Source organism: Xiphophorus couchianus, chromosome 4 (genome assembly GCF_001444195.1).
Source record: "Xiphophorus couchianus chromosome 4, X_couchianus-1.0, whole genome shotgun sequence".
NCBI classification, from domain to species: domain Eukaryota; kingdom Metazoa; phylum Chordata; class Actinopteri; order Cyprinodontiformes; family Poeciliidae; genus Xiphophorus; species Xiphophorus couchianus.
The window spans coordinates 5,516,731-5,541,942 of record NC_040231.1 but is presented as its reverse complement, the minus strand read 5'-3'; the positions used below and the strand labels follow the sequence as shown (position 1 = coordinate 5,541,942).

The 25,212-nt window shown below is 36.9% G+C and overlaps 2 protein-coding genes across 2 annotated transcripts in view; one reads left to right on the top strand and one right to left on the bottom strand.

The window, feature by feature from the left end:
• Positions 1-7,493: 7,493 nt before the first annotated feature.
• On the bottom strand, positions 7,494-8,090 carry LOC114142693 (cyclin-dependent kinase inhibitor 1B-like). The gene is made up of 2 exons (XM_028014095.1): positions 7,673-8,090; positions 7,494-7,579 (listed from the first exon to the last, which is right to left on the bottom strand). Exons 1-2 carry the CDS (start codon positions 8,088-8,090, stop codon positions 7,494-7,496), a joined length of 504 nt encoding a protein of 167 aa, XP_027869896.1.
• Positions 8,091-10,779: 2,689 nt separating this feature from the next.
• Positions 10,780-25,212, top strand: part of trpm5 (transient receptor potential cation channel, subfamily M, member 5) — a 25,083-nt gene continuing 10,650 nt past the window's right edge. The window contains exons 1-12 of the mRNA XM_028014204.1: positions 10,780-10,910; positions 13,969-14,036; positions 16,378-16,531; positions 16,623-16,803; positions 18,167-18,333; positions 18,456-18,633; positions 20,564-20,628; positions 20,979-21,164; positions 21,447-21,546; positions 21,671-21,789; positions 23,070-23,411; positions 24,047-24,190. Of these exons, the coding sequence (XP_027870005.1) occupies positions 10,884-10,910; positions 13,969-14,036; positions 16,378-16,531; positions 16,623-16,803; positions 18,167-18,333; positions 18,456-18,633; positions 20,564-20,628; positions 20,979-21,164; positions 21,447-21,546; positions 21,671-21,789; positions 23,070-23,411; positions 24,047-24,190 (1,731 nt within the window). The 5' untranslated portion in view covers positions 10,780-10,883. The remainder of the gene's footprint in view (positions 10,911-13,968; positions 14,037-16,377; positions 16,532-16,622; positions 16,804-18,166; positions 18,334-18,455; positions 18,634-20,563; positions 20,629-20,978; positions 21,165-21,446; positions 21,547-21,670; positions 21,790-23,069; positions 23,412-24,046; positions 24,191-25,212) is intronic.

Sequence of the window (25,212 nt, the reverse complement as noted above, 5' to 3'; positions counted from 1 at the left end):
TTAACAAGCAAATGTGGTTTTGACTGTTCAGGGTCTGATCCAAACAGGGCAATATTGTCTGCATATAAAGAAATGCTATGATCAGCTCAGTGTGAATAATGGATTCTATATACATATTTAGCTGTTTTGCTAGTATTTTAGTTATTATCTTAAAATCTATGTTGAACATGGAAGTTGGACGGTATGATGAAGGCTCTGTTTCATCCCTCTCTGGCATCAGAATTAGTTATTTGATTTGCAAATTTGTATTAAAATTCAATGCCAATTCGTTCTTGTTCTGGGTTTTTCTACTTTGCATTGACCTGAAAGAGTTCAGTATTTCTGCCAGAGATATTTCCGCGTAAAGGGCTTCATGAGAGGCTTCATCCAGCCTCAGTGTGTTTACATTTTTTAGCCAGTAATCCACATCACCTATGTCATTAGATCTGTAAAGCTCTTTTGTCCATAGCTCTGCTGGCTTGTTACCCTGCAAGCTGTCAAGCTAAAAGTGTATGAGGTTTGTTCGAAATTCTGCCTCCTAAAGTGCCAGACTTGGTCGCAAACCTGTTGTGATAAAATCATGTTATAGTTATATTTAAGTTTGAGAATATTTTTGCAATGTTTGAGAGTGACCTAAACTAATCCTATTGGATTTTTCCAAAGCTGACCCGTGTGTAATAATTTGGCCTCTTATAACAACTTTGAGCGCTTTCCACAAGTGCCACTAATTTCAAGATATGCTGTAATTTTTTTAGCAGACATGTTTAGAAAGGATTCGTTCTGCTAACAGGTGTGCAGAAATCCTATGAGGAGTACTGTCTGAGTGTCATGGAGATTGGGGCGTGATCTAAGATCAAAATGTCATGGTATTTGTTTTTTGGTAAGCTTGGCATCCAGTGAAAACAAATCAATGCAAGAAAATGATTTGTGCTTAAAAAGAGTATTTTCCATATATTGGGCTCTGGAGTTGCCGAATGTCAACTAAATTAGTAAAGGTGATAAGATTATTTAGAACCATTAGAGTGGCTCCATATTTTGCTTGCTGAGCTGTCAGGATTGAGGCAAAGTATTTTATGGTCCCCAGCCACTATTAAATTTATGTTTGAAAGGTCAGATGACTTTCAAAGGTTTTTCTGAAAAATGCTGGATCATCAGTTTTGGGCCTGTAGATATTCAACTTTGTTGCATGAGTGAAATAAAGACAGCCCACAGATGCAAAGATGGATTGACCGTTTGGTTCACATATTGTTGAAATGAAATGTGTTTAAAAGGTATGCTTTTCCAAATAATTGCAACACGGTAAGTCTTGCTGTAAAATGTGAATTGATGTATTTTTTTCTGTTCTGTGAGACTTCTGTTCAGATGCTCTTATAGTATGAATCTCTTGAAGGAACAGCACATCATCAGCCAGAGATCTAAGGCGTGTGAAAACGTAATGTTATGCACATCATTTCTGTTTACTGTAGGAGAGGAACAAGGTACAACATGTGAGGATGGGATGTCATGCCCCTTCGTGTCATGACTGAAGCCATCTCTAATCACACCTCCTTGGCAAATGGTGTGATGACGACTAGTGACAGGCCCCACCTGCACTATATACCTGTCTGTCATCACCACCATTACTTGACTTGATAGCCACTCTTTACCAAATCACACTGAGGAGCAGGGCAGCCATGTGTTGTATCTTGTTCGTCTCCTTTATGGAACAGTAGTTGTGTGCATAGCATTACTTTCGGTTTTAGTTGAATCACTCAGTACAACTCAAGTATCGGACATTTATAAATGCCCTGCAGAGCAGCCATCAAACCTGGGCTGGGCATAGCAAGCTAGTGCAGCACTTCAGACGCAGCAGAAAATACAGAGTGAGTTAACATTCAAACATTAAAACTGTACAAATGTGTACAGCGAAGACCAGCTTGCCACAGTGCAAATATCAAACATCAGCACCCCCCAAGTAAAGCCCAGGAAGTTGTTATGCCCCTGATGAAGTGAGCCCTCAAACCCTGGGGCATCAGTAGACCCCTGTAAGCTAGAGAAATGGATACCACAATCCAATGGGAAAGTCTGGACAGAGTCTTCCCCATTGCTTGGTTAGCAACACAAACAGTTGATCACGCAATCTCACATTCTGTGTGGTCAATGTAAATGTGCAGTCCGCATACAGGGCACAGGAAGTGTGACCTTTATTGTTAGACATGGAGCTGTAGTCCAAAGGTTTTATTTTAGGCAGATGTGCTGTTTGCATTAGGTCAAAAGGTGAGGCAATGTTAGCTGATGCATACCAAATGTACCGGTGCAAACAATCACCCCTCTTCGTTGGCGGGGTAGTTGGGCAGAAACTGATTATCTCCTGGGGTGTTGAACATCTTGTTAGTGTCAGTATAGACTCGCAGCATAAAGAAATCCAGTGCACATCCTGGGCTCATAGAAGTTTTTCTTCACCTCCTCAAATGGTTGGTGCTGCTTCATCTCCACTTCAGTAGGTCTACATGAAGGTCCTTCTCACGTTAAGTGCCAGAGAGGTGTTGTCTCATGCTTGCCGCGATATTTGCTCTGTAATCCAAAAGCTATGAATCCTGGCACGGATTCATAGCTAACACGGGTGCATAGTCTGCCGTCTGTGTTCTCTATCAAACTCTGTGGGGAACAAAAATTGGAAAATAAATCTAGAGATTTCCTACCTTTTGCTTTTTTAGGCAACCTTGTATATACGTGGCCATATATATAGCCAGCCATATATATATATATATATATATATATATATATATATATATATATATATATATATATATATATATATATAGATAGATATATATATATATCTATATATATATATATATATATATATATATATATAGATATATATACATATATATATATGTATATATATATACATATATATATAGATATTCACTGAGCACATTGTCTGTTGAGGCTTTGTCCCTGATGTATTTATGGATCTTAGTTGTTTCGTCCTGGACTGTGGTTCTCACACTCACTAGTCCTCTGCCTCCTTCCTTGCGGCTCGTGTACAGTCTCAGGGTGCTGGATTTGGGATGGAACCCTCCAAGCATTGTTAGTAGTTTTCTAGTCTTAATATCCGTGGCTTTTATCTCCTCCTTTGGCCAACAAAATGGTAATGGCGAACCAACCAGACATTGTCCTAATGGATAAACAACAGAGGAAAGCCGTTGTGGTAGATGTAGCAATACCAAGTGACTGCAACATCAGGAAAAAGGAGCACGAGAAACTAGAGAAATACCAGGGCCTCAGGGAGGAACTGGAGAGGGCCTGGGAGGTGAAGACCACAGTGGTGCCTGTGGTCATCGGGGCCCTCGGGGCAGTCACCCCCAAACTGGACCAATGGCTACAACAGATCCCAGGAACAACATCAGACATCTCAGTCCAGAAATGTGCAGTCCTTGGCACAGCCAAGATACTGCGCAGAACCCTCAAGCTCCCAGGCCTCTGGTAGAGGACCCGAGCTCAGAGGATAAGAACCACCCGCGGTGGGTGAGAAGGGAATTTTTCAATTTTTATTTATATGCATAATCCATTTTTTCTGATTCTATTTAAAACATTTATTTAGCCTTTGTACTAGAGAAGTGATTTATATGTCTAATGGTAATTAGACACTTGATATTGATTCAATATAATTTCCCTTATATTGTAACTGTCAGGAATACTCCACAACAATAAATGATCGAAGATTTTAAAAAGTGTATTATGGTGGATTGAAAATAATCACATAATGCTTTTTTGGCTTTTTATCTTTTTTGGTACTTTCCATTTTATCTTATTCAAAAGAAATACAATTTGAAGAATAAATCAAGCTTCTATTCAGTAACCATTCAAGCTTGCATTTGATGCAATATTTCTTTCGAAGCTACAACAAGGGGGTGGATTCTTATACAAACGGTTAATAGCCTGTTTTTTTACATAAGTAACCTTTAGGCAGCAGATGGTGACCTTTCTCCTGCTGGCCATCCATGGGGTGCCGAGGCATTCCTGCACACAGCTGACCATGTGGTGAAAGAGCCTAAGTGACCATCTGCCTCTGGTGACCACAACAATAGGCAGCACCCTCCTGAAGTGTGCTATGGGATTTTGGCCTTTGTACTGACTATGCCAAGAGGAGAGGAGAATTTTATTACATTGGTTCCAGCGTGGTTAAACGTTGTGTTTTACCCCTTTAATTGGTGCTGTTTAGGTAATAAATAGACAAACAAATATGCAGGACCAATTTGGATGGAGATTACCAGACAAATACCATACTAAGAATATTTACGGTACACTAAAACCTACCTTGTTTTACAATGGACAGAAATTCTACTTTGTTTTCATCTACGACATAAAACAATTCAAAGTTAAAGTCAATGACAACGGCAGTTGCTTCCCTTTTGGCCCTGTTTATTTATTTATTTTTAAATTGAGGTTATTTGACAGTGTCTAGTTGTTTTGTTTGTATTGAATTTAAATTCAGTCTAAGATGCAATATATACAGCCATTTTTTTATTTGCCTGTATGTATTGTGGTGAGTCTGACGTTAAACAGAACACCAAGACAAAATCTGGTTTATTTACATACCACCAATTCATAACAGATTTCTTCTCAAGACACTTTTAACAGGCAATATAGAAATATGTTCAATTCAGTCCAATCATAAGTTCAGGTTTAAGGAAAAACATCTGATTTAAATAAGTACACTTTTGTTCAATCATATTTTTAATATGGTGTATTGAAGTTGAACCTGACATGACAATTGGTAAAAGAAAATATTTAGTTTCAGGAAATACACTCAATTATGTCGAGTCATTGGCTTTGCAACATTTCCTTTTCCTGAACAAGCATGTGGCAACAGTGACTGGTTGATTTCATCGGGTTGTTAACTTTGTCACAGTTCTTCATAGTAAGCATACATGTGATGATGATGTGAAAAAGGCTCCTTTTTAACAAGAACAAACCTCTACTGGAGCCTGACTCATTGTGAACAACTCATTTCTGCTGTGACTGAGGGTTTAATTAGACAGGCATAGACAAACAAATGACCAAGACCAAATATTTACATGTTTCTAATAAATAAATAAATAATAATATTTTATTAATAATATTAATATATCTGATAAGGTTACAAATTAGTTTGCCCCTTTGCTGGGTGCTTCCCCCATTTCATACCCATGTGTTAAAATGTTCATTTTAACTTACTCCCACTTTGTATACATAAACCTATTTTGTACCCCTGGGTACACCTTTATTTTTCCTGAGAAATTTTAGGAAAACATAATAAAAATGATTTAGTTGTAGGTCATTTTCTGAAGATTATATAGTTTCTCTTTTTCCACTGAATGTAGTTCTTACCCTCTCTTTGGTTCAGTTGACTCCTATGACATATAAGTGAATATGACACCAAAATAACTATGAGTGACCTCCTTCTGGTAGACAGTATTTACCTGAGCTGCACAACTATATGTCCTTGCAGCAGAGTATCTGTACGTGATATGTACATGACATTGTATTTAACTGCTGGTTGTCAAAGGGGAAACATCAGGATAGGTGCCAATTGATGCATTACTTTTACAAAACTCTGTTTAAAGTATGCAAAGCCACTAAACCATAAAATGGTAATGGGGCAAAATGACCAGGTTTTCATGTTTAGGGATATATGAAGATGATGCATTTCATTTCTGTTAATTAAAACAATTGCCATTGTTCTTACATCTAATTTCTTTCACTGATGATGCACGAGGCTTATTGTATGCATCCATCCATCCATCCATCCATTTTCCGTTCACCCTTGTCCCCAATGGGGTCGGGAGGGTTGCTGGTGCCTATCTCCAGCTACGTTCCAGGCGGGAGGCGGGGTACACCCTGGACAGGTCGCCAGTCTGTCGCAGGGCTTATTGTATGCATCTTTAAGCAATTAATTATGATACTTTGTGGGGAATTTCATTACCCAAGGGAATTTTGACAGATTTTTGAAATGACAAAAAGAAAGTTTCTTCTGTCCTTATTCATAAAAACACATTGGATCTTTCATTGTGTGGAATAAAATGTGATTCATACTCTGAGCTTCTATGTTAAAATGACCACCGTCTTCTCACAAAAGTAGAGAATATCAGGCTGAGTTGGGTCTGCTTTGGGCACATGTCATTTCTTTGAGCTTGAAAAGAGACAAAAACTAAAAAGAAAAGAGAAAAAGAAGGTCCCGAGAGGGGTGGAAGGACGTGAGAACTAATTTGCAGGTGAATTAGATGGCACACTCTCCTTTGTGGCCATTGTGCTGCTCTCTGGCCAGATGGCCTCTTCAGACTTCTTTCACAACTAAAACCCAAACATAAAAGGAGCAAATACACAAATATACTTAAGCTTCTAATGGACTAATTTGGAACTCACAGTTAATGTTAATGGATATAATTTTAAGCCTGGCAGCACATTCCTTACAACTGTGATTATGAAATTTTGCATAATAAGACCCATAAAATGCAATTACTGTATAGTAAATTTCTTCCTTTGGTTTCTAAACATTCAGCTTCCTTTCCATTTTCCATCACTTCAGAGAGACACTTATGAACCCATTCATCTGTGGCTAACACAGAAATACTGCCTTATAAGCCTGCAGACAGTCTGAAAAATTATTAAACTGAAAAACTGAACAAAGGGGAAAACTATGATGCTTGCATTTCAGGAAGCTAAACATTATCCTATAGATACAGGTTGCTGGACTATTAATTATCAAGTTAATATAAAAAAAAACAGATCACAAAGGTTGTATGGCTTTAAAGGGGAATTGAAAAAAATTCAACTGTTTATCATTTCAAGATGCAATACAAATCTTAGTTTAGTAATGCTTTAGTTTATTTTAATTGATTCATATTGATTGCTCTAAAGCAAGTTTAGCATTTGTTAAATTCATTGTTACATATTGCACTTTGTAATCTAATTTTGTGTAAAAACTCAATACTATTTGGATTTCAAAAATAGAAGTGAACAGCATAATCTTTGTGATTTATATTTTTTTGTAAAAATATTTGCACAAAAAGTCATGATTAAAACTTGTTAATTAGTAATACAACTTTTAAGATACCCTCTGCATCGACTCATGTAGTTATTTATGTGTTGATGGAGAATTTATTTGCAAATTAGTGAAGTAGAACATTGTTTTCTCTGAAAACTACAGGGAATGTTTCATTACGCCAAACTAGATGGAAATGCAATCACAAAATCTGAAGCATCTGCGCTTCCTTCAATTACACTGTTTATTAGATCTGCAATGACTGTACAAATTTACAAGCCTTTAATTTATCAATTTCACAATAGTAGCTGAGCTGATCCAAGAAATTCAACAACAATACTTACAAAAACAAAACAAATGCAACTTTATTTAAATTAACATACTCATAAATAAAATAAATACAGATAAACACGACTAAAAAATAAAATAATGGTTTCCCTCTTAATTCTTAGTTCTGGCGATCAAAAATAGTCATGCAAACGTTTTCCAAAGCAAGTCCATCTTATTGTCCGGCACTGAGTTTCCTTGTTGAAATTGGTGTGACGATGCTCTTAGCTTCTACTGACCGTCTTCTCTTTGCAAAGTAATCTGCCAAACAGAAGAAAGAACAATTTATTGATTTTAGCTCCTATTATGAAGCTATAATAGGAAATATTCACCATTAGGAATATGTCCTTGTACCTGTAATTCTTGCATCATTGGACTTTGCTACAGGTTTGGAGAGTGATCTCTTCCTTCTTCTAGGCATTCTTTCAGCAGGACGCTTCAGTGTGTTGGACACACTTAAATAGTTTTCTTGGTTTGTGCCATGGAGTTCATCATTGTTGCTCTCACTACCATCGTCCTCAGTTCTTGGAGAATTAACTTCAACCACTGGCTGTGGGGACTCCTGATAGAAAGAGGCAGCACGACATGCAAGTATTTTCTCCCACTGAAATCTGCCAAGCTGCGGCATCTCAGATTGGAAGTTGAAGTTCCAACGCTGGCTGTCCTGCGACATCATCTCCTTCAGTTTCAGCTGGAAGTCCTGACGCAGCTGGTCGTGGTCCACTGGACCGAAGAGGTTCCTGCAAACAGACTCTCTGCATCCGATATTCATTGTGCAAGTAATTTTGAAGAAGTTTGGATGGAAAAACGTGTCTGTCAGGAGATGCTGCTGATGAGTCCCTCTGGTCTACACATGTCCATAGGGCCATGCAGGACAATTTAAAGGCTGCAGGGCTCACAATGTTTTGTTTGTACACAATGAATAGAGACTTCTGATTGGCTACAGCTGTCTATACCAGGGAGAAGCAACTGAGGGGGTGAAATTGGATCATTGTCTGATGAAAACTATTGAGACCCCAAACTCCTCCACTTCTATCAAAGTCTGCCTTGACAAGCAGAGGTCAATTTAGAATTATCATAACAATAGTGATGTTTTTCCTTCTGAATGCACTGCTGCATAGGCTGGGTACACTTGAATCAGGTCATTGAGAGTCACTTCTGATACTATCTAGATCTTCCGTGTTACTAAATAAACAATGAAAAATGCTAATTAACAGATGTATTGTTAAAGACACGTTTAAGGTGCAAACTTTGAATGTTGTCAGACTGGTTCCTCAATAAAACTTAAATGTAAAAATGTTAGTATTGTAACTGTTGGATGGATAATTGGTTGATTTAACCTGGTATAAATCACCAGAAATAGTAGTTAAATAAAAAAAAGTGCTTAAGTTCCATCTATCTCATGTAGGGTTTGAAAAATTATACTATTATAACAATACAAGGGTAAATACACGTTACCATAAAATAGGAGGTTGCGAATGAAGAAAGAGCAGAACACTGAGAGGGCATAGTGTTGCTGTTTAAATTTTTATTCATCTTCAACTAACAGAAGAGAATCCGTCTTCTAAAAAAAAAAAACAAAGAAGGAAACAGGTCCTCAAAAAGGCACAGCACAATTCCTTAGCTATAGATCAATTTTAGTAAATAACTGCTCTTGTATGTAACTGCATTAATTGAAAAGGAAAAAAAATCATCTGACACTATTAAGATGTTTCTGAATCCAGAAGGAGTAACAAGCAAAGTAAATCAAACCAGGAAAACCACCCTCTTCTCTGTTCGAGTGTCTCATTGCATATTACATGGAGCACACTTAAAACCCTCGGCACAACACAGTTTAAAGCAAAGCACGGCAGACATAAAGGGAAATACCTAGAACTATAGAAGAAAACAAAGAAGGAGATGAATTTCAACAGAGGGCTGACAAGAAAATTCTAAAAGGTGTAAATGATTATATACCACAACAAGCATCACTTACCATTCACAAAGAACCTTTCCATATTCACATCAGAGGGAACAAAAGGTTTAGTGGCAGGACACTGACATGAGGACTGAAGAACCCAGGATTTAACTACTGATCTCTTCTCTGGCAGATGACAGCTCTAACCTCTGAATCACTCTAAGCTCTTACAAGAACACATTGTCTCCTAAAATGTCTGATGTTCTAAGGCGTGTAACTCCCTTATTTGCACTTCTTGGTGCATTTATTTCTTGCCCATTCATGTATTTACTATGTTTGATTCATCTGTTCAATGTTTTGTTTGAAAAAAAATGTTCATTAGCCAATCACATGACAGCAGCTCGACCCGTTTAAGGATGGTGATTACAATTTGAGGAAGTTCAAACTGGGCGTCAGAGCAGAGAAGAAAGTGAATTTAAGTGTCTTTTGGGATGGTTGTGGAAGCCAGTCGGGTGCTCTGAGTATTTCAGAAACTGCTGATCTACATTTGGCAGCAGCTGTGTGGATGAAAATACATTGTTCACACCAGAGGTCAGAAGGGAATGGCCACAGGGGTTTGAGATGACAGAAAGGCAACAACAGCTCAAATATCCACTCTTTCTAACCAAAGTAAAAAATAATATCATCTCTAAGTACACATCTTATGGAACATTCACCCAGATGGGTTACACCAACATCAGACAACATGGTATTTTATCCAAACAGGAAGAACAGGAATCTTAAGCTACAATGCCCACAGGTTCACCAAAATTTTATATAAGAGATCAGATTTGCCTGATCTGACTGATGTTTCTCAACATTCCCACTCCTTCGTGACTATAATGTTCGTGTCTTGTGTTGTCTATTTAGAGCAGGATCATTCAGAACCTTTCACAAAGCTCAAATAACCTCAAACTAGTATCTTAAACATGTCAGTAAGTTAACTCCACTCTAATGACCATCCCTTTGGGATGTGGTGGATCAGAGGTTTCATATTGTGGATGTCAAGCTGACAAATCTGCAGCAACTGCATGATGGCATCAATATAGCCCTCAATCTCTGAGGAATGTGCCTGATTCTTAATTGAATCAATAACATGAAAACTTAGGGTTGTTCTGAAAGCAAAAGGTAGTCAGGACAGGTACAAGCAATGTGTACATAAAAAAGTGGCCTATTAGTGTATATTGAGGACTTAATATTTACATCAAGATAATTATTTCAGATTTGCTAAATAAGTATTGAATAAATACCTATAGTCAAGTATTGCTGTTGCAATCAATAATGAATTTATTTGATGGTTTTTGGCTGATCTGTATCACACTTTACCAAATGTGGAGGGCTCTGTCCGCATTTTTTGTCAGTGCAGAAGTTGCTATGGCAAAAAATATAGAAAAGTCTTAAAAAGAAAGTAAATGTGCCACAAATGTAAAGAAAGCAGCTGGCTTAAACAATAAAGGTGTGGTGGTGATGGGAGCAGATATGGCTAGCCAACATGCAAAGTAATGGTGCACAGGAGCTTCAGGCATTGGCTAAGGGAACAGCATTACCTTCACCTGAAGAGAAAACTCGCAGTCTCCCCTGCTCTCCTGCTGTGGTTAAGCTGAACAAGGAGAAAAGTTTGTGTTGGCCATGCCGGAGAAACAAGACACCCCTCTGGTGAGTGCCTACTGCAATGTTCTTTTTTCCCTTTTCAACATCATCAAAATGTCTCATATTAGGCGATTGATAAAGTATTTTCTTTAAAAGCTGTGGGCCTCTTGCTGTGTTTTAGTAAATCTGCTCCATATCAACAATCATAAAAGAAATATGGTAAAATCAGTGTAGGATTTGAGTAAGTAAAATTTTGGGGCCTCATCTGGGGAGCATGTAGTTAAAATTCTATTTTATTTATGTATTGAGAAACTACATTATCTCAGGGGACTTTATATCATGGTGGTGTCCTTGCAGACGTAATAAAAAAATAAATACTACCAAAATTCCCTCTGGGGTAGCACTTGTAAATTGAACAGAGAAATAGGAAAAAGCATAAAGGTTAAAGGCCTTCTCACAAAATGAAGCGCAGTGAGGATGGCCTGGTGCAATTTCTGGGTAACTTGAAATGTGCAATCAGGATTTGTTTATATAAATATTTGCTGTAAATAAATAAATAAAGTTCTGTTACTAATTTGCAAACAACATTTTGTCAAAAATCAACGAGAAATACAAAATTATAATCTTTAAAGCTCAGAATAAAACAACATGGACAATTTTTAACCTATATTTTGCTGTTATTTTATCAGCAAAGTATCACTTGTATAAGACAAGGAGCTAACAAAGCTCCCACTTCAAACTGCACTTCATTCAAACTGCAATCAAGCTCATAATGTCAACATTGAACAAAGTTTAAGGTGTGTGTCTGAATTATTTCTTTTTTCCCAAGACATATTCTCCTCCAAACCCATATTCAGAACACAGACCCACACGCACACAGCCCCACATCCTTTTCTCCTCCTTCGCATGCAAATTATCCTGTTTGCATACCCAGTAGTAGTTTTCCTCCTCCACCCATACCTGTAGTCAAATAAAGCATTCCGTAGCAAGCTGCCTTCATAATATGAAACAGATTGCAAAGCAGATATTAGCTTTTTTCCCCTCTGCATTATACACAATGTCTCTTTTCTGGATCCAAAATAAACAGAGACTTTTTCTCCTTTCTTTTGATTCGGACATGCTTGTCTCTTATTTTATTAATAACCTTTCATAAGAAGCTCAGATGGAAATGCAAATGGAAGTGACTGATAAAACTGTGTTTACTGAGGCACAGGGAAAATCTTATCATTAAAAAATGAGTTAGCATAATGATAGGATGCCATTTATTTCTAGGAACATCTTCATTCGCAGATGTAATTCCTGGTGATGTCTTTAGTGTATCAAAAACCAGAATAATTACAAAGACATATTTTTAATTACATACTTTGTTACAAAATTCTCTATAAGTATGAAGATATTCTTCTGAAACAAACTATAGGAGTAAATATAAATGAGCAGTTCCACACAATTCGCCATCACTGTAAGACAAGTATTTCCTGGGAATATTTTTCAGTTTTTACAGTCTTTAAAATACATTCTTTTTCAAACATGATGTAAAAAATGTGTCCACAATAAAGCCTTTTAAAACTGTTCTCAAATTAAATTAAACAAATTAAAAAATAAAAAATAAAAAACCCCTAAACATATCTTTGAGGAAGAACATTATAAAATCTCATATAATATTATATAATACATAAAAGAGAAGCAATAGCTCGCTTGTATAACTCTGCACACTTAAATATTTACTTCTATGCATACTATAGTGGAGTGAAAACAGTCACAACAGTTGGAGGAATACGGGACAACAGAGACATTAACAAACCTGGATGATTTTCCAAAACTGATGAAAAGAAGAAATAGAATCCGGTCTGGAATACTGCCAAGAGCCTGACAGTAGCAATGAAAAAAGATGCCGCAATTTCTCTGAAGAACAGGTTCTACTAGTACGACAAGTTCATGCATTCCTTGTATGTCTGGACTGGTTGATGACAGAGGCCTTCTCTTCAAAGAAAGCATTTTGGTCTGGTTAGAATTTTCTAAAATCTAGTGGGAGAATGTGCTTTGGTCTACAGAAATCTTACACACATTTTTGGGTCACAAACAATGTGTGCTTTGTGCTGAAAACATAACTTATTCACAAGGAGAACATCACACCCTCAGCAAAACATGTAGACATAAACTTCATGATTTAAGATTGCTTTTCTTTAGTTATTTTTTTGGCCCTAGTGGCCTTCATTGAACAGTATATAGGTGGTAAACAGTGGAGAGAGAGGGGCAAGACAGGCAACAAATGGCTTGAGACCTGGAACTGAATCCATAATAACCGGTAGCCTCGGTACATGGCACATGTGCTACATCAACTGAGTCATGCAACGCGCCCATTCAGACAGTTTTTAGAAAACTGTCTAAATGTTTTCTATGAGTTAAAGTTTCAGTATCTAACTTTTATTTAAAATAAGTTTCTTACATGTTTGTTAAAACTGTCAATATGTTGTCAATACATTGAGCAGTTACTGGAAAACAACGTTATGCAACGTTATCTGTAGCCATGCTAATTAGCCCGAGCATTTGTGGCATGCTCTATCAGGAAGAATCTGCAGCATAGCAGAGAGCATGGGGAACAGTACCTATATCAGGGTGATTGACAGACTGGGACTAGGACTGGATCAGACTAATATATTTGTTTACTAGCGTGCTCACTTATGCAAATGGATTATTGCAGGATTTCTTTTTCATATTTCTCTCATATAAGTGTGTTTCTTTGGGACATATATCATGTTAAAGAAGATTAAATATATTACCTCCTTTTATCAGAGGTTTGTAATATTTTTAGAATCCATGTAAATGTGAGACAAATGTGTTGACGTTCTTGTCAAATTGTTCTGAATCAAATCAGTCCTGCTTCATAAGTTCGCCATATACATTCCAGTTTCATCTATTGAGGAAGTATGGTTGCTATGTTGTTAGTTCAAGCTACTGGACTGGATAAAGCACTTTGCATATGAAGCGTGAATGAAAATTGTTCCAGCTTTGCATTAGCCACAAATACCTATTACCCTCTTTCCTGTCATATAAGGCTGGTGAGTGAGTTTTAATGGATTTAGTGGAAACTGGGATTAATGTCTGTGTATTTATTTGTTTGCAGGGGCCACTGCAGCCACAAACACGATGCCTTCAGTGTGGACACATGCTGGAGTGGTCAGAGGAGCACAGGTGTGTCAAAGCATTGGTTTGCATGTGTGTAACACAACCGAAATATCTCTATATGAAACAGCACAAAAATCTGTTAAACTAACTTTATCATACTCTGAAGCGAATAGTTTTATTCCAAAGAAACCATAATTGAATTCTTTCAGATCAGTGCACTAATTTGGAGGCTTTGCGACAGGAGGCAAACATTTGTGCATTACTAAAAAGTCTTAACTAGATCCAAGTAGATTTTTTATTTTAATTATTCATGAGAAAACATCATTTCTAAGCTGCAGAATAGAATGCTGTGTATAACAATGTAGCTCTGAGCTACATTGTTAGGAAGGAGGATTATTGACGACACGGCTAAACCACAAAGCATTCAGAATTCCTCTACTGATCTCAGTTACTTATTTTTATCAAAAATCTACAAACTTCAAAACATCAGGGCAAAAATATTTATACTTTGAAGGATGTTTTCATCTTGTGCAGGATTTTAAACATTAAAAAAAAATTTAAACTCTTGATAAGCCTCTAATGTAAAACAAGTCATCACATTATTTTGGCATGTCCTATTATTCTCAATGCTAAGAAAAAATTACTTCGCTGGAACCAAAGGTAAGTCTCTAACCGAATGTATTGCTGCACCTTTCATAGTTGCTATGGCTATTTGCCTGTTGCTTGCATGACTACCTCATCTGCAGGTAGGGCAGTGTTAAAGTACAAGAGATTGAGAAGGGAGGGGCCTAAAGGTATAATTTGTTTAAAAGTTCCATCTATGTCCCTCTTTTGTTTGATATTGATAAAGTTCTACTATTTAATGTGAAATTCTACAGTGCTATGAAAAAAAGTGTCCCCCCCCCCCTTTTTTTTTAACTACTGTTAAATGTTTCAGATCTTCAAAGAAAATTTTATATCAGACAAAGATAACATGAGAAAATACTAAATTCAATTCTCAGCTGTTTAATTTGTCAAGGTAACAAAAGCAATCCAAACAAACCTTTTAGTTTGCTTTTATCTCCTCAGTTCACATCATGTTTTCAAATCTATGGTGTCATCACAATGTTTTTATTGGCAAACTTGAGGCACATCTTGTTTATTTTTTGTTCAGCAATTATTGGGACAGAGAACTCTCCTAGGAATGCATTTTTTTATCCAATCTCTGTCACTCTCTTGGAGTTTTTCAGTTTTGGGTTTAATTTGTCTTTGTATATTTGTTTGTGCTCCTTATTGTTGCTTAACAGATTTTGCATATTTAGTTTGACATTGCTGTATGTGTTTGTTGCTTTGCATGTAGTTTCTGAGTTTATTCTTGTGTTCTGTTTCTGGTGTTTTTGCATTTATGTCTCTTAGATTATTTGTCAAGGTTTTCCCTTTGGTTCTAGATCCTTTGAGTTCTTGTTTGGCTCTTTCTGTGTTCATTATTCATCTTCCCTCAGTATATGCATTTGCCTTCTATCCCAGCTGCAGTGTGACTGTAATTAACTACGTACATCTTATCATTCCTTGTTGGATCTTTTCTGTCTGCCTTCATGTTGCATTCCTTTACCTATTTTTCTCTGCATTTACTCCTATAGGTTTTCATTAAAATACTATCCGGGTTGCCTGAGTGCTCAGGTCTTTTCTACGGAAAGCATGACACTCTGTTGTTGTTGAATTATATAGATATTATTAACTTTGACATGTAAGGTGTGGAATGATTTAGATGTTGTGTGTTAGGTTCTGCTGTGACCTCCTGAATGAGTCACTAACTCGCTCTTGGAATAATTTGGGAGACCAGTCACTCTCAGGAAGATTCACCATTGTTTCATAATTTATGTGTTTGTTGTTAATGACTCTCCCAAAATCTTATAAATGAATTTGTGACTGACTTCCCATTTAATCTCTTCTGTAATTGATTGAATAATACAATTGATTCAATAATACATTCATATTTACTCAATGAGTCTTTGTCACATATTCACATTTGTTCAATGATATGATATATTTCAGTCTCTAAGAAACGCAATTAGCAAGAGAGGAAATGTTTCCACCAAAATGCATACAACACAGTTTACAGGTTAACATTCTAATACATTTTTAAAATGTCTGTAAAGAAATTAATTTATGTGAACTTGTGGAGGTAGTGTGACTTTATTTACCTGGAAGTGCCAATGAAATATTATGAGCATCTTAGATAATCTTTTGCTCCAAAGTAAGCAACACCATAACATTGTTAGAAAATACTGTGCAACAGATTACAAGAGAGTTTATAACTTGGTATATTGTTGTCAAGAAGTGCATCAGGGTCACTCAAAATTAAATGTTTCCTGTTGTATGCTAAAGATGACTTTATGACACAGAACAATTATCTGTGTCTTTGCAGTGTCCTCCTTGGCTGCTCATGTTGTTCTACAGTGGATGAGACTATTGAGAAAGTAGCCAAAGGCCTGGCTAACAAAATGAAGGAGAAAACCCACTGGGCAGCTGGGAGAGTGGGTGACATTGACTTTATTGGACCTACAAAGACTAAAGGAAAGGTGAGATTAAATTACAATAAAATAATAAAACGCTGCAGAAATTGATTTGAACATGTGATACTAACATCATATTTTTCTTCCTTTTATGCAGTTTGTGAGGGTGTGCAGCAACACAGACCCAGTTTTGATTTACAAGATGCTGACAGAGGACTGGGGCCTCTCTCCTCCACACTTGGTAGTGGCGTTGGTGGGAGGAGATGAGCTGGCTCAGATGAAGCCCTGGCTCAGGGACACTCTTAGAAAAGGACTTGTGAAAGCTGCACAGAGCACAGGTTATAATCAATGGGCCAAAGCTGGCCTTGACTTTTCACAGCAAGGGAATAACTTGTGTCTAGCCTTCTGCTGCAATGTGGCAGAATTGTTATCAGCAATACCATTGCAGTATATTTTTGTCTACGATGTTTCAATTCTTAATCGGTTTTCTTATTTGCATTTATTTATGTTTTTATGCACAATGTAAAGTTGCATACTTCACTTTTAGCAGAACCAGTACATTATTCATGACTAGATGGGCAGAAATCTAATATGCAGTGATTGCTCTCGTGCAATCTGAGAAAGAACCGTCCAGTCTAATATCTTTTATAAATTTCCATAAAGTGTTTCTGTTTAACTCAGCATTGTCCAATTTACTAGAAGTCAGAATTTTCATATACACATCATCAGCATGATGTTATATGAATTTTAGACTTTTATTCATGTACTTGAGTCCTTATTTATGTACAGTAATTTTTAAGACATCAAGAATTGGATTCAAACAATTTAATTAATCATGTGCATTTAATCAGTTTAATCATGTGCAATCCTTACATACACCATCACTAATAATTGATTAAATGTTCCTTGGCAACTTAAAGATAAACCAAACACTTTTTCAAATCATCAAAAGGGCTTTTTCAAAAAGATCCCATTTTATTTTGATGAAAGTAATTAGATTTTGCTCAAAAACTTTGCTTTTTCCTGACACAAACTTGGCCTTTGACAATAGTCCCCTGATTTTTTAATAAGATGGAGACCATGGAGTTCCCAGACATTATTTAGCTACTTCCTCAATTCAAAAACGATTCTGAAAGGATTTTGGAGAATTGCCAAGTTAGGACACCCAATTGTCTCCATGTTTTAAATTTCTAACTGTTAACTGAGTGTGAAGTTGAAGACTCTGGATGTGATTCAGTCACACCAGTACCACTGGAAGCCCCACAGTATGATTTTGTCATCCCCATGTTGAAAAGTGTTTTCACATTTGAAAGCCTTGTCATGAACCCCCAAGTGGACTTCTTAACATAAAAAAATGAAAAAAAAAAAAGCAGATGGAATGGTTCATGTCAAAAATATGGGGACTATGTGTAAAAGCTTGGTAGGTGTCAGAAAGACAGTCCAAAAAGCCATGTAGTTTATCTGCAGCCTGATAAACTACATCAGGTGTGGGTGTATGTACATTTTTGAGTCTCTATGTTTTAATTTGATCTTGCTGAAACACTAAAAATTGCACATAAGTTCTTGATCATCAGCTGTATCATCCCACTATAGAAAAATAATAGCGCATTATGAAAAGCTATACATGACATTCATGCCTTTGATTAGTAAATATGAACATCTGAGCAGCAGTAGTTGTGCAACTCCTTCTCTGTTCTTCAGGGGCATGGATTTTAACTAATGGCCTTCGCTTTGGCATCACTAAGCACTTGGGCCAGGCAGTAAGAGATCACTCTCTGGCCAGCACCTCCTCTAAAGTTCGTGTTGTGGCCATTGGCATCGCACCCTGGAACATGATCCACAACCGAGAGGCTCTCCTCACTGCCAAGGTTTCCACTCAGATACACAATACATTGCCACTAAAGGCCACACTGTCATCTGTGAACAACCTCAATACTGTACATTTGTGCTCTCCTGAGTCTTTGTGCATTGTTATGATAATTTTCACAAGGTGGATGAGCCTGCAGCATACACACCACAGGACTTGCCCCATGGTGCGGTGTATTCCCTGGACAGCCACCATTCCCATTTTGTGTTGGTGGAAGAGGATCCCAACAGACCAGGAGCCACCAGTGAAATGAGAGTGAAGCTTCTCAAACACATCTCCCTTCAACGCACTGGTTATGGAGGTAATACCCTTCATGCTCGCATATGTTTTTGGTACAGACAATGGCTAAAATGATATGTTCTATTGTTATTTGATTAATACGTTAAAATTTAGCATTGCGATATTTTTGCTTGTGTAAAATATTTGAAAGATCATAAAAATAAGTGAAAATTTGTTCATGTAACTGCAACCTTCACTGTTTTTTATTATACATGCATTCAGTTTAATTGCATTGTAATTCTGTACATAAAACATGTTGCTGTGTCATAGAGGAATGTTTTAAAAGAAACCATGATTCATATTTTATGACTATTTGCTGTAGCATGCTTAACTCAAAGTGTCTCAGCATTGTAGAGAAGTGCAGCAGTCATGTGAAGTATTTTTTTTAAGTAGCTAAACTTTGCTATTCCTTATTCAAAGCCATCACTGTGCAAAGTTAAAGGAAAAACAACCACAAATACAAGCAGTGGAAGGACTGGGCCATTGGAGGACACTGCTTCTCTCCTTTCCATTATTCAGTGATCAGTCAGACTAAAAACTTTTTTACATCTATTTAATTATGTACTATTTAGGATTTAATGATGTCTACAATATATATATATATTTTTACAGTATTTAGGTTAAGGATGGAATCCAGTTGGCTTATAGGGACTATACATTTAACATTGTGTATTTACTTTTTTTAAATTAAAATTAATAACTTAACTTTATATTTTATCATGTAGCAATATTGTTTAAGCAATTTTTCTTAATTCTCAGATATATAGGAAGATATAATGAAAAACATTTTAAAATGACATATTTTGATAATAGAACGCAATTCACTGACAAACATTTATAAATTAGATTTTTCCAACACTGCATGCATTATCACTGTTTTAAATTATACAGATATTACCGCTCAGCTTGTGTGCAAGACATTTTTGCAGCTGTCCTCAAACATTAGGCATGGCAGCACATCATGTACTTACTTAACTCTTCAGGAACTATATGCACTGTATACACACTCTATCCATGCTGTTCAAGATCACCATTAAATCGGTTTTGATTATATCAATGTTTACGGGGATTACTTAAGTCCCCTTAAGTCAATATTTTTGTCTTTTGTGGTGTCTATAAGGTTTTCATCCAAAGTGCTCTGATGGTAAAGAAAAAAAAGAACATACCACAACATGATGCTGCTACCACCTGGTGTAGACAGTTGTACCAGGGTCTATTTTCTTCAAAGTTTGGAATATTATTTTATAAGCTACCCCTACTTTTAACATCTCCACAACTTTACCTTCTGTTCTGTCTGGAGTCTTCAATGGTGTTCATGATGTAGTATGCTCAATACGCCTTTCTGAGAAACCTTCAAGGCCTCCAAAGAGAGCTTGCATTTGTACTGTGATCAAGAAAGATGTTAACTTTTAAAGGCAATTAGAGAAAGAATAGTTTATTAAGTGGTATCAGAGGAAAATGGACTAAATGCAAATGCACATCAGAATTGCAATTTGAAAATATAATAAAAAGCTTAAATATTTTTCCTTGCGCTTTACAATAATTGTTTTATTTTGCTCTAACATCCCAATTAAATACACTGAAGCTTGCTGTGGCAACATTGCAAAATGCTTTTAAAATCAAACAATATGTTAGTCTCAAGGTCTGAATACTGTTGCAAAGTGCTTTATGTTTTCCATTTGTGCAAATGTGGCAGCAAGCATTTCTGACCTTCCTAATTTATTTAATGCATTTATACATAGAGTGTTTAAACTTAAAAAGAAATTGTTCCACGATGATAAACAGACCTTGCCCTTAAAATAATGATAATCTTTAAGAATATTTTACACCACACAACAATTTTTGGAAATACTATCTATTAATTCCTCTTTGGTTTAATTAATCAATGTATGTTTACCCATTATGCAGTAAACTAACATCAGAGTTGTAAAAGACAAAAATGTTTATTGCAGGAACAGGAAGTTTTGAGATCCCTGTTCTGTGTCTCCTGGTCCATGGGGAGCCCAGAATTCTAAAGGTAAACTGTTTTATCTCCTTATGCTGTCTTAATTATTCCACAGTAAAACAGAAATAACCCCAAATGGTCTTTCAGAATGTCAGATTTTGCTGTTTTGATTTCCATTTTTTGATTCTTTAGATAACTCTTAGCATATGTTAGTAGAATCAGGCTCTGATCAGCTAAAGTAGCAGTAGGTGGACAAATGACAAACACTTCATGTTACCTCACAACTAATCTCTTCATCTAAAAGAAAAAGCTTGTCCAACAATTATTTTTCATAAACAGGGCGATAACTGAGGAGATGGAAGACCACAGCACTATCTAAACAACATGGCTGTCTGCTGATAAAATTGTTCCTCTTCTTGCAGAGGATGTGTAAGGGCATTGGAAATTCCACACCGTGGCTGATTCTGGCAGGCTCTGGAGGCGTGGCTGACATCCTAGTCACGCTGATGAACAGAGGCTGCTGGGACGCAGACAGCGTTCATGAGCTGCTGTTGGACACCTTTCCCAATGCCCACCACAGCACAGACATCAGTAACTGGGTCAAGCTGGTGAGAGCCATGCACACAGCAGGGAGGCAGACACTTACAAAGATATGCACTTGTCAAGTATTGAACACTGGGATAAAAGTGGGGCACACTGGGAAACAGAGTGAGACAAGCTACTGTGTGAATTTCATATTTATCTTAAGAAATTTGTGTAAAATTACCTAAATGTAGCATGACAGACAAGCAAAATATTCAATATTTAATGAATTTAATGTTTCTTTTTCAAAGTTTATAGAGTTTAAAAATATGTTTACACTGTTAACTGGCTGTCAACTTGCCTGACAGATCCAAAAAGTACTTGATCACGGTCATCTTCTGACTGTCCACGACCCTGAACAGGAAAGCTCCGAGCTGGATACTGTCATTCTGAAAGCTCTTGTCAAGGGTAAAGTTCTTCTTACAGATGGAATCCTTTCGATTGCACAATTTCTGCATTTCTGTCTGTGAAATGTTGAACTCTTCATTGCCTGTGGACCTGTTGGCATTTTCTGTGTCCGTGTGTTTATCAGCTTGTAAGAGTCAAAGTCAAGAAGCTCAAGACTTTCTGGATGAGCTAAAGCTGGCAGTGGCCTGGAACAGAGTGGACATTGCCAAGAGTGACATCTTTAATGGAGATGTGGAGTGGAAGGTGGGTAAATACTGAATGACTCTGTCAATCTGTATTTCATCTTGCCATGTATGTTGGTGGATCAGATAACAACTTACATTGGTTTAAAGGTGATAGTACTAAGTTTAGGATCACTTTCTGTCATGTCTTGTAAATATGTGTGTCACTTTTTAACATTCCTACAGTGCAAGTGCATTGCAATGAAGGGAATACAGTTCACACAGTGTAAGGGGATGTTACTATTGCTGTGTTATGATCTTGTTCTGTTGTTGTTTTTGTAAATGTGGAAATCAATTTACCATTTAAGGAAAAAGGCTTAATGTTGAAATTGTTAAAATAATTATTAGCCAAAATATTCAGACAGTAGTCTGAGCTGCCGTCAGATGAAGCTGCTCAAACATTAATAATGTGAAGGTAAGAGAATGTTGATCAGTACAAGCAGAGCTTTTGCATAAAATTGTAATGTTATCACTTGGTCACTGCTGCAACATTAAATGCCCATATTTATACGTGAGCAACATGGCTCACCTCCCAGGATAGCAGGGATGTGGGAGAAACACAAGAACTTGCAAAGAGAAGTTATCTGTTGCACCACAGCTGGTGCTTTCAGTTGATTATGTGTAGTCACTCCCCATATGTGTTGCTGTGCGGGCTGTAAAAAATATTACACTATGCGTGGCTAACAACACAGATCGGTATCTGATTTGTACTTTCTGATTCACAATTACATTTTTCTGTTTTTTAGTCCATTCTGTTTATTAGTCCATTGCAATTTTAATTTTTATGCAATGTTGTGCAAACATTAAGGCACGGTACAACTGATCACATCGCAAACTTCGCAAACTACTTTCAACCAGACGAATGCTTGATTTACCCTGAGCTGACAACTGACTCCTGTGACTTTGCAAAAATGTCTGATATTTAATATTACACATTATTTTGTTAGTTTGTCAAATTATACTTTTAACATTTGCTGAAATCATAATTGAATCACTTTGTCAACAATGAAGCTGTAGACTTATGATCATCCTTGCTCACACAGCACACATTTTATGATAATAAATAATTCCAGCCATAGAGCTGTCCTGTTAGGATGGCTATAAATCTATCCAACATGATAACATTTCTTTTTATTGACTTACTAACTCGCTGTTTCTCATGAGATTGCATTCAGCTAAGAACACAAATGTGTACTGTTGTAAAAAAAAAAAAGTCAATGAGCTAATCATTATAAAACAATTCATTAAATTGCTTTGTGACTGATTGCTACAAAACCATACAAAACCCTATAATTATTGCAGGCTTGTGACCTTGAGGAAGTGATGATGGATGCCCTCATCAACGACAAACCAGACTTTGTGCGCCTCTTTGTGGACAACGGGGTGAACTTGGGGGAGTTCCTCACCTACGGTCGCCTACAGGAGCTTTACTGGTCTGTGTCGGAGAAGAGCCTCCTTCACAATCTGCTTCTGAAAAAATATGAAGAGAAGCAGCTCTTGCTTGGGGCTGCAAGGACACCTGGTCCGCCAGGACACCATCCCTCTGAGCAAGGGAAACCCCGCTTCACCCTGTTTGAAGTCGCCAAAGTCCTGAAGGACTTTCTGCATGACTCCTGCAAAGGCTTTTATCAAAAGATGCCAGCAGTGAGTGACATACATAGACTGTGACTCATTTGTGAACTTGAGTGAATAATTACTGATTTCAGATGACAAATTTCTTACTTGGAAGTCAAGACAAATTCTAAACCTAAGTGGTTATTCTCAACCCATTTATTTGTCATTTAAATGGTAATTTTTGACACATTTCATAGTTTGCAACTGACTTGTGGCTAATTTTGTCTTCTGACTTTCTCAGATTGTATCATTTGAAACATCAGAATTTACAATGAATCAGATAAAATACTAAATTTCTTGGTACACTGAATTCAGAGAGGATATTGAATCTTTAATTGACAACAGGAGCTGTTTTACCTTAACCACATGCTGTGGTTAAGGTAAAACAGCATTTTACCAATGTAAATCAAGTCATATTTGTTTGCTCAAATATGACTTGATTTTAGTACTTACTATTTTCCATGTTCTGTACTCTTCTTTGCACTCCAATTGTCTTTTAGGTTTTCTTAGATTTTTATGAAACAGAAGAATGAATTGTTTTTTTCAGTAATGAACACCATCAGTTCTATAATTCATTTAGGCACTGAATGTTGTGCTGAGTGTCTGCAGCTGCCCCATTTACTAAACATGTTTAATACATGCAGTGTACTGTCTATGCACCCCAGGAGAAACCACCAAAGGGCCGACTGTTCCATAGCCAGAAGAACCTGCCTGAGCTGGAGGAGCACTGTGAACATCCTTGGCGAGATCTTTTTCTCTGGGCTGTTCTTCAGAACCGACAGCAGATGGCTAACTACTTTTGGGCCATGGTCAGTCTTATCAGCTTCTTTGTTTATTTCAGTTCCAGCTTGTCATATATCAATCAGCAGCACCCTAAATATGCCTGGCACTGGAAAAATCTACTCTATCAGAACTGCAGGCTTGTGTGAGTTATACACAGAGAGTGTAACTTCAAATGAACGGTGACAAGAGGCATGATGCCAAACACAGAGCAGGTGTAGGTCAGTCCTGCCATATGCAAATGTCACTCTAGATAAAAGAGTGCTGTAACTAGATGAGCTAAAAAGCAATCTTATCTTAAAGAACATTATTGAAATGAAGGTCATGCCGCTTGCTGAGGCAGTCGGCCCTTGGTGAGATAGGGAAAGCATATCTAGTCCTAACGAAAGTTAATGAGAAATATATCCAGACATGGGATTGATTCTCTTTGAACAGTTCAAATGACACAAATCAATGATGATCTCTTTTTGTTTTAAACAATTTTTCAAGGCTCCCGTTTTTAATTTCTTCTCCAGTCATCTCTGTAGCGAGGCAACCAATTATTGTAATCTCACAAGTGGTCACCTTAATGTGCTTCTTCCTGGCTTCTTATTTCAAATATTATCTGGAAGCCTGTTAATTGCATGCAGTGTGTGCACACCCCCACTGCAAGACATTTTCCCTCTCGTGCTGTCGCCTGGATAGCACCATTCATAACTTGATTGTTTGAAACCTCTCTCTCTCTCTCACTGAAAGCTTAATCTAAATGCAAGGCAGCGTATATACTCATCTTATGGCTTATATGTATGTATGCATGCATGTCTGTCTGTATGTATGTATAACAGAGGATGAGGGATAGAAATCATAATACATTGAAATGAAATAGGGATGGAGAGTCTATGCATACTCTTAATTTAACGACTGCACTGCCGCTCTTGTGCTGATGTACTTGTAAGTTATTAACTGGATGTTATCTTATGAAGAATGGACAGGCAGTGTTATAAAAAAAAGGTAAGAAAAGTAGATGTATTATGAGATTTTTGTTGTATATGAAGAGCGTTGTTTAACTGGT

What these genes read in the sequence shown, in the direction of transcription:
- LOC114142693 (XM_028014095.1), bottom strand. Translation starts at nt 8,090, where the DNA reads ATGAATATCGGATGCAGAGAGTCTGTTTGCAGGAACCTCTTCGGTCCA. An exon ending in CAATGATGCAAGAATTACAG is followed by an intron (nt 7,580 to 7,672) that starts GTACAAGGACAT and finishes TCTGTTTGGCAG; the next exon opens with ATTACTTTGCAAAGAGAAGA.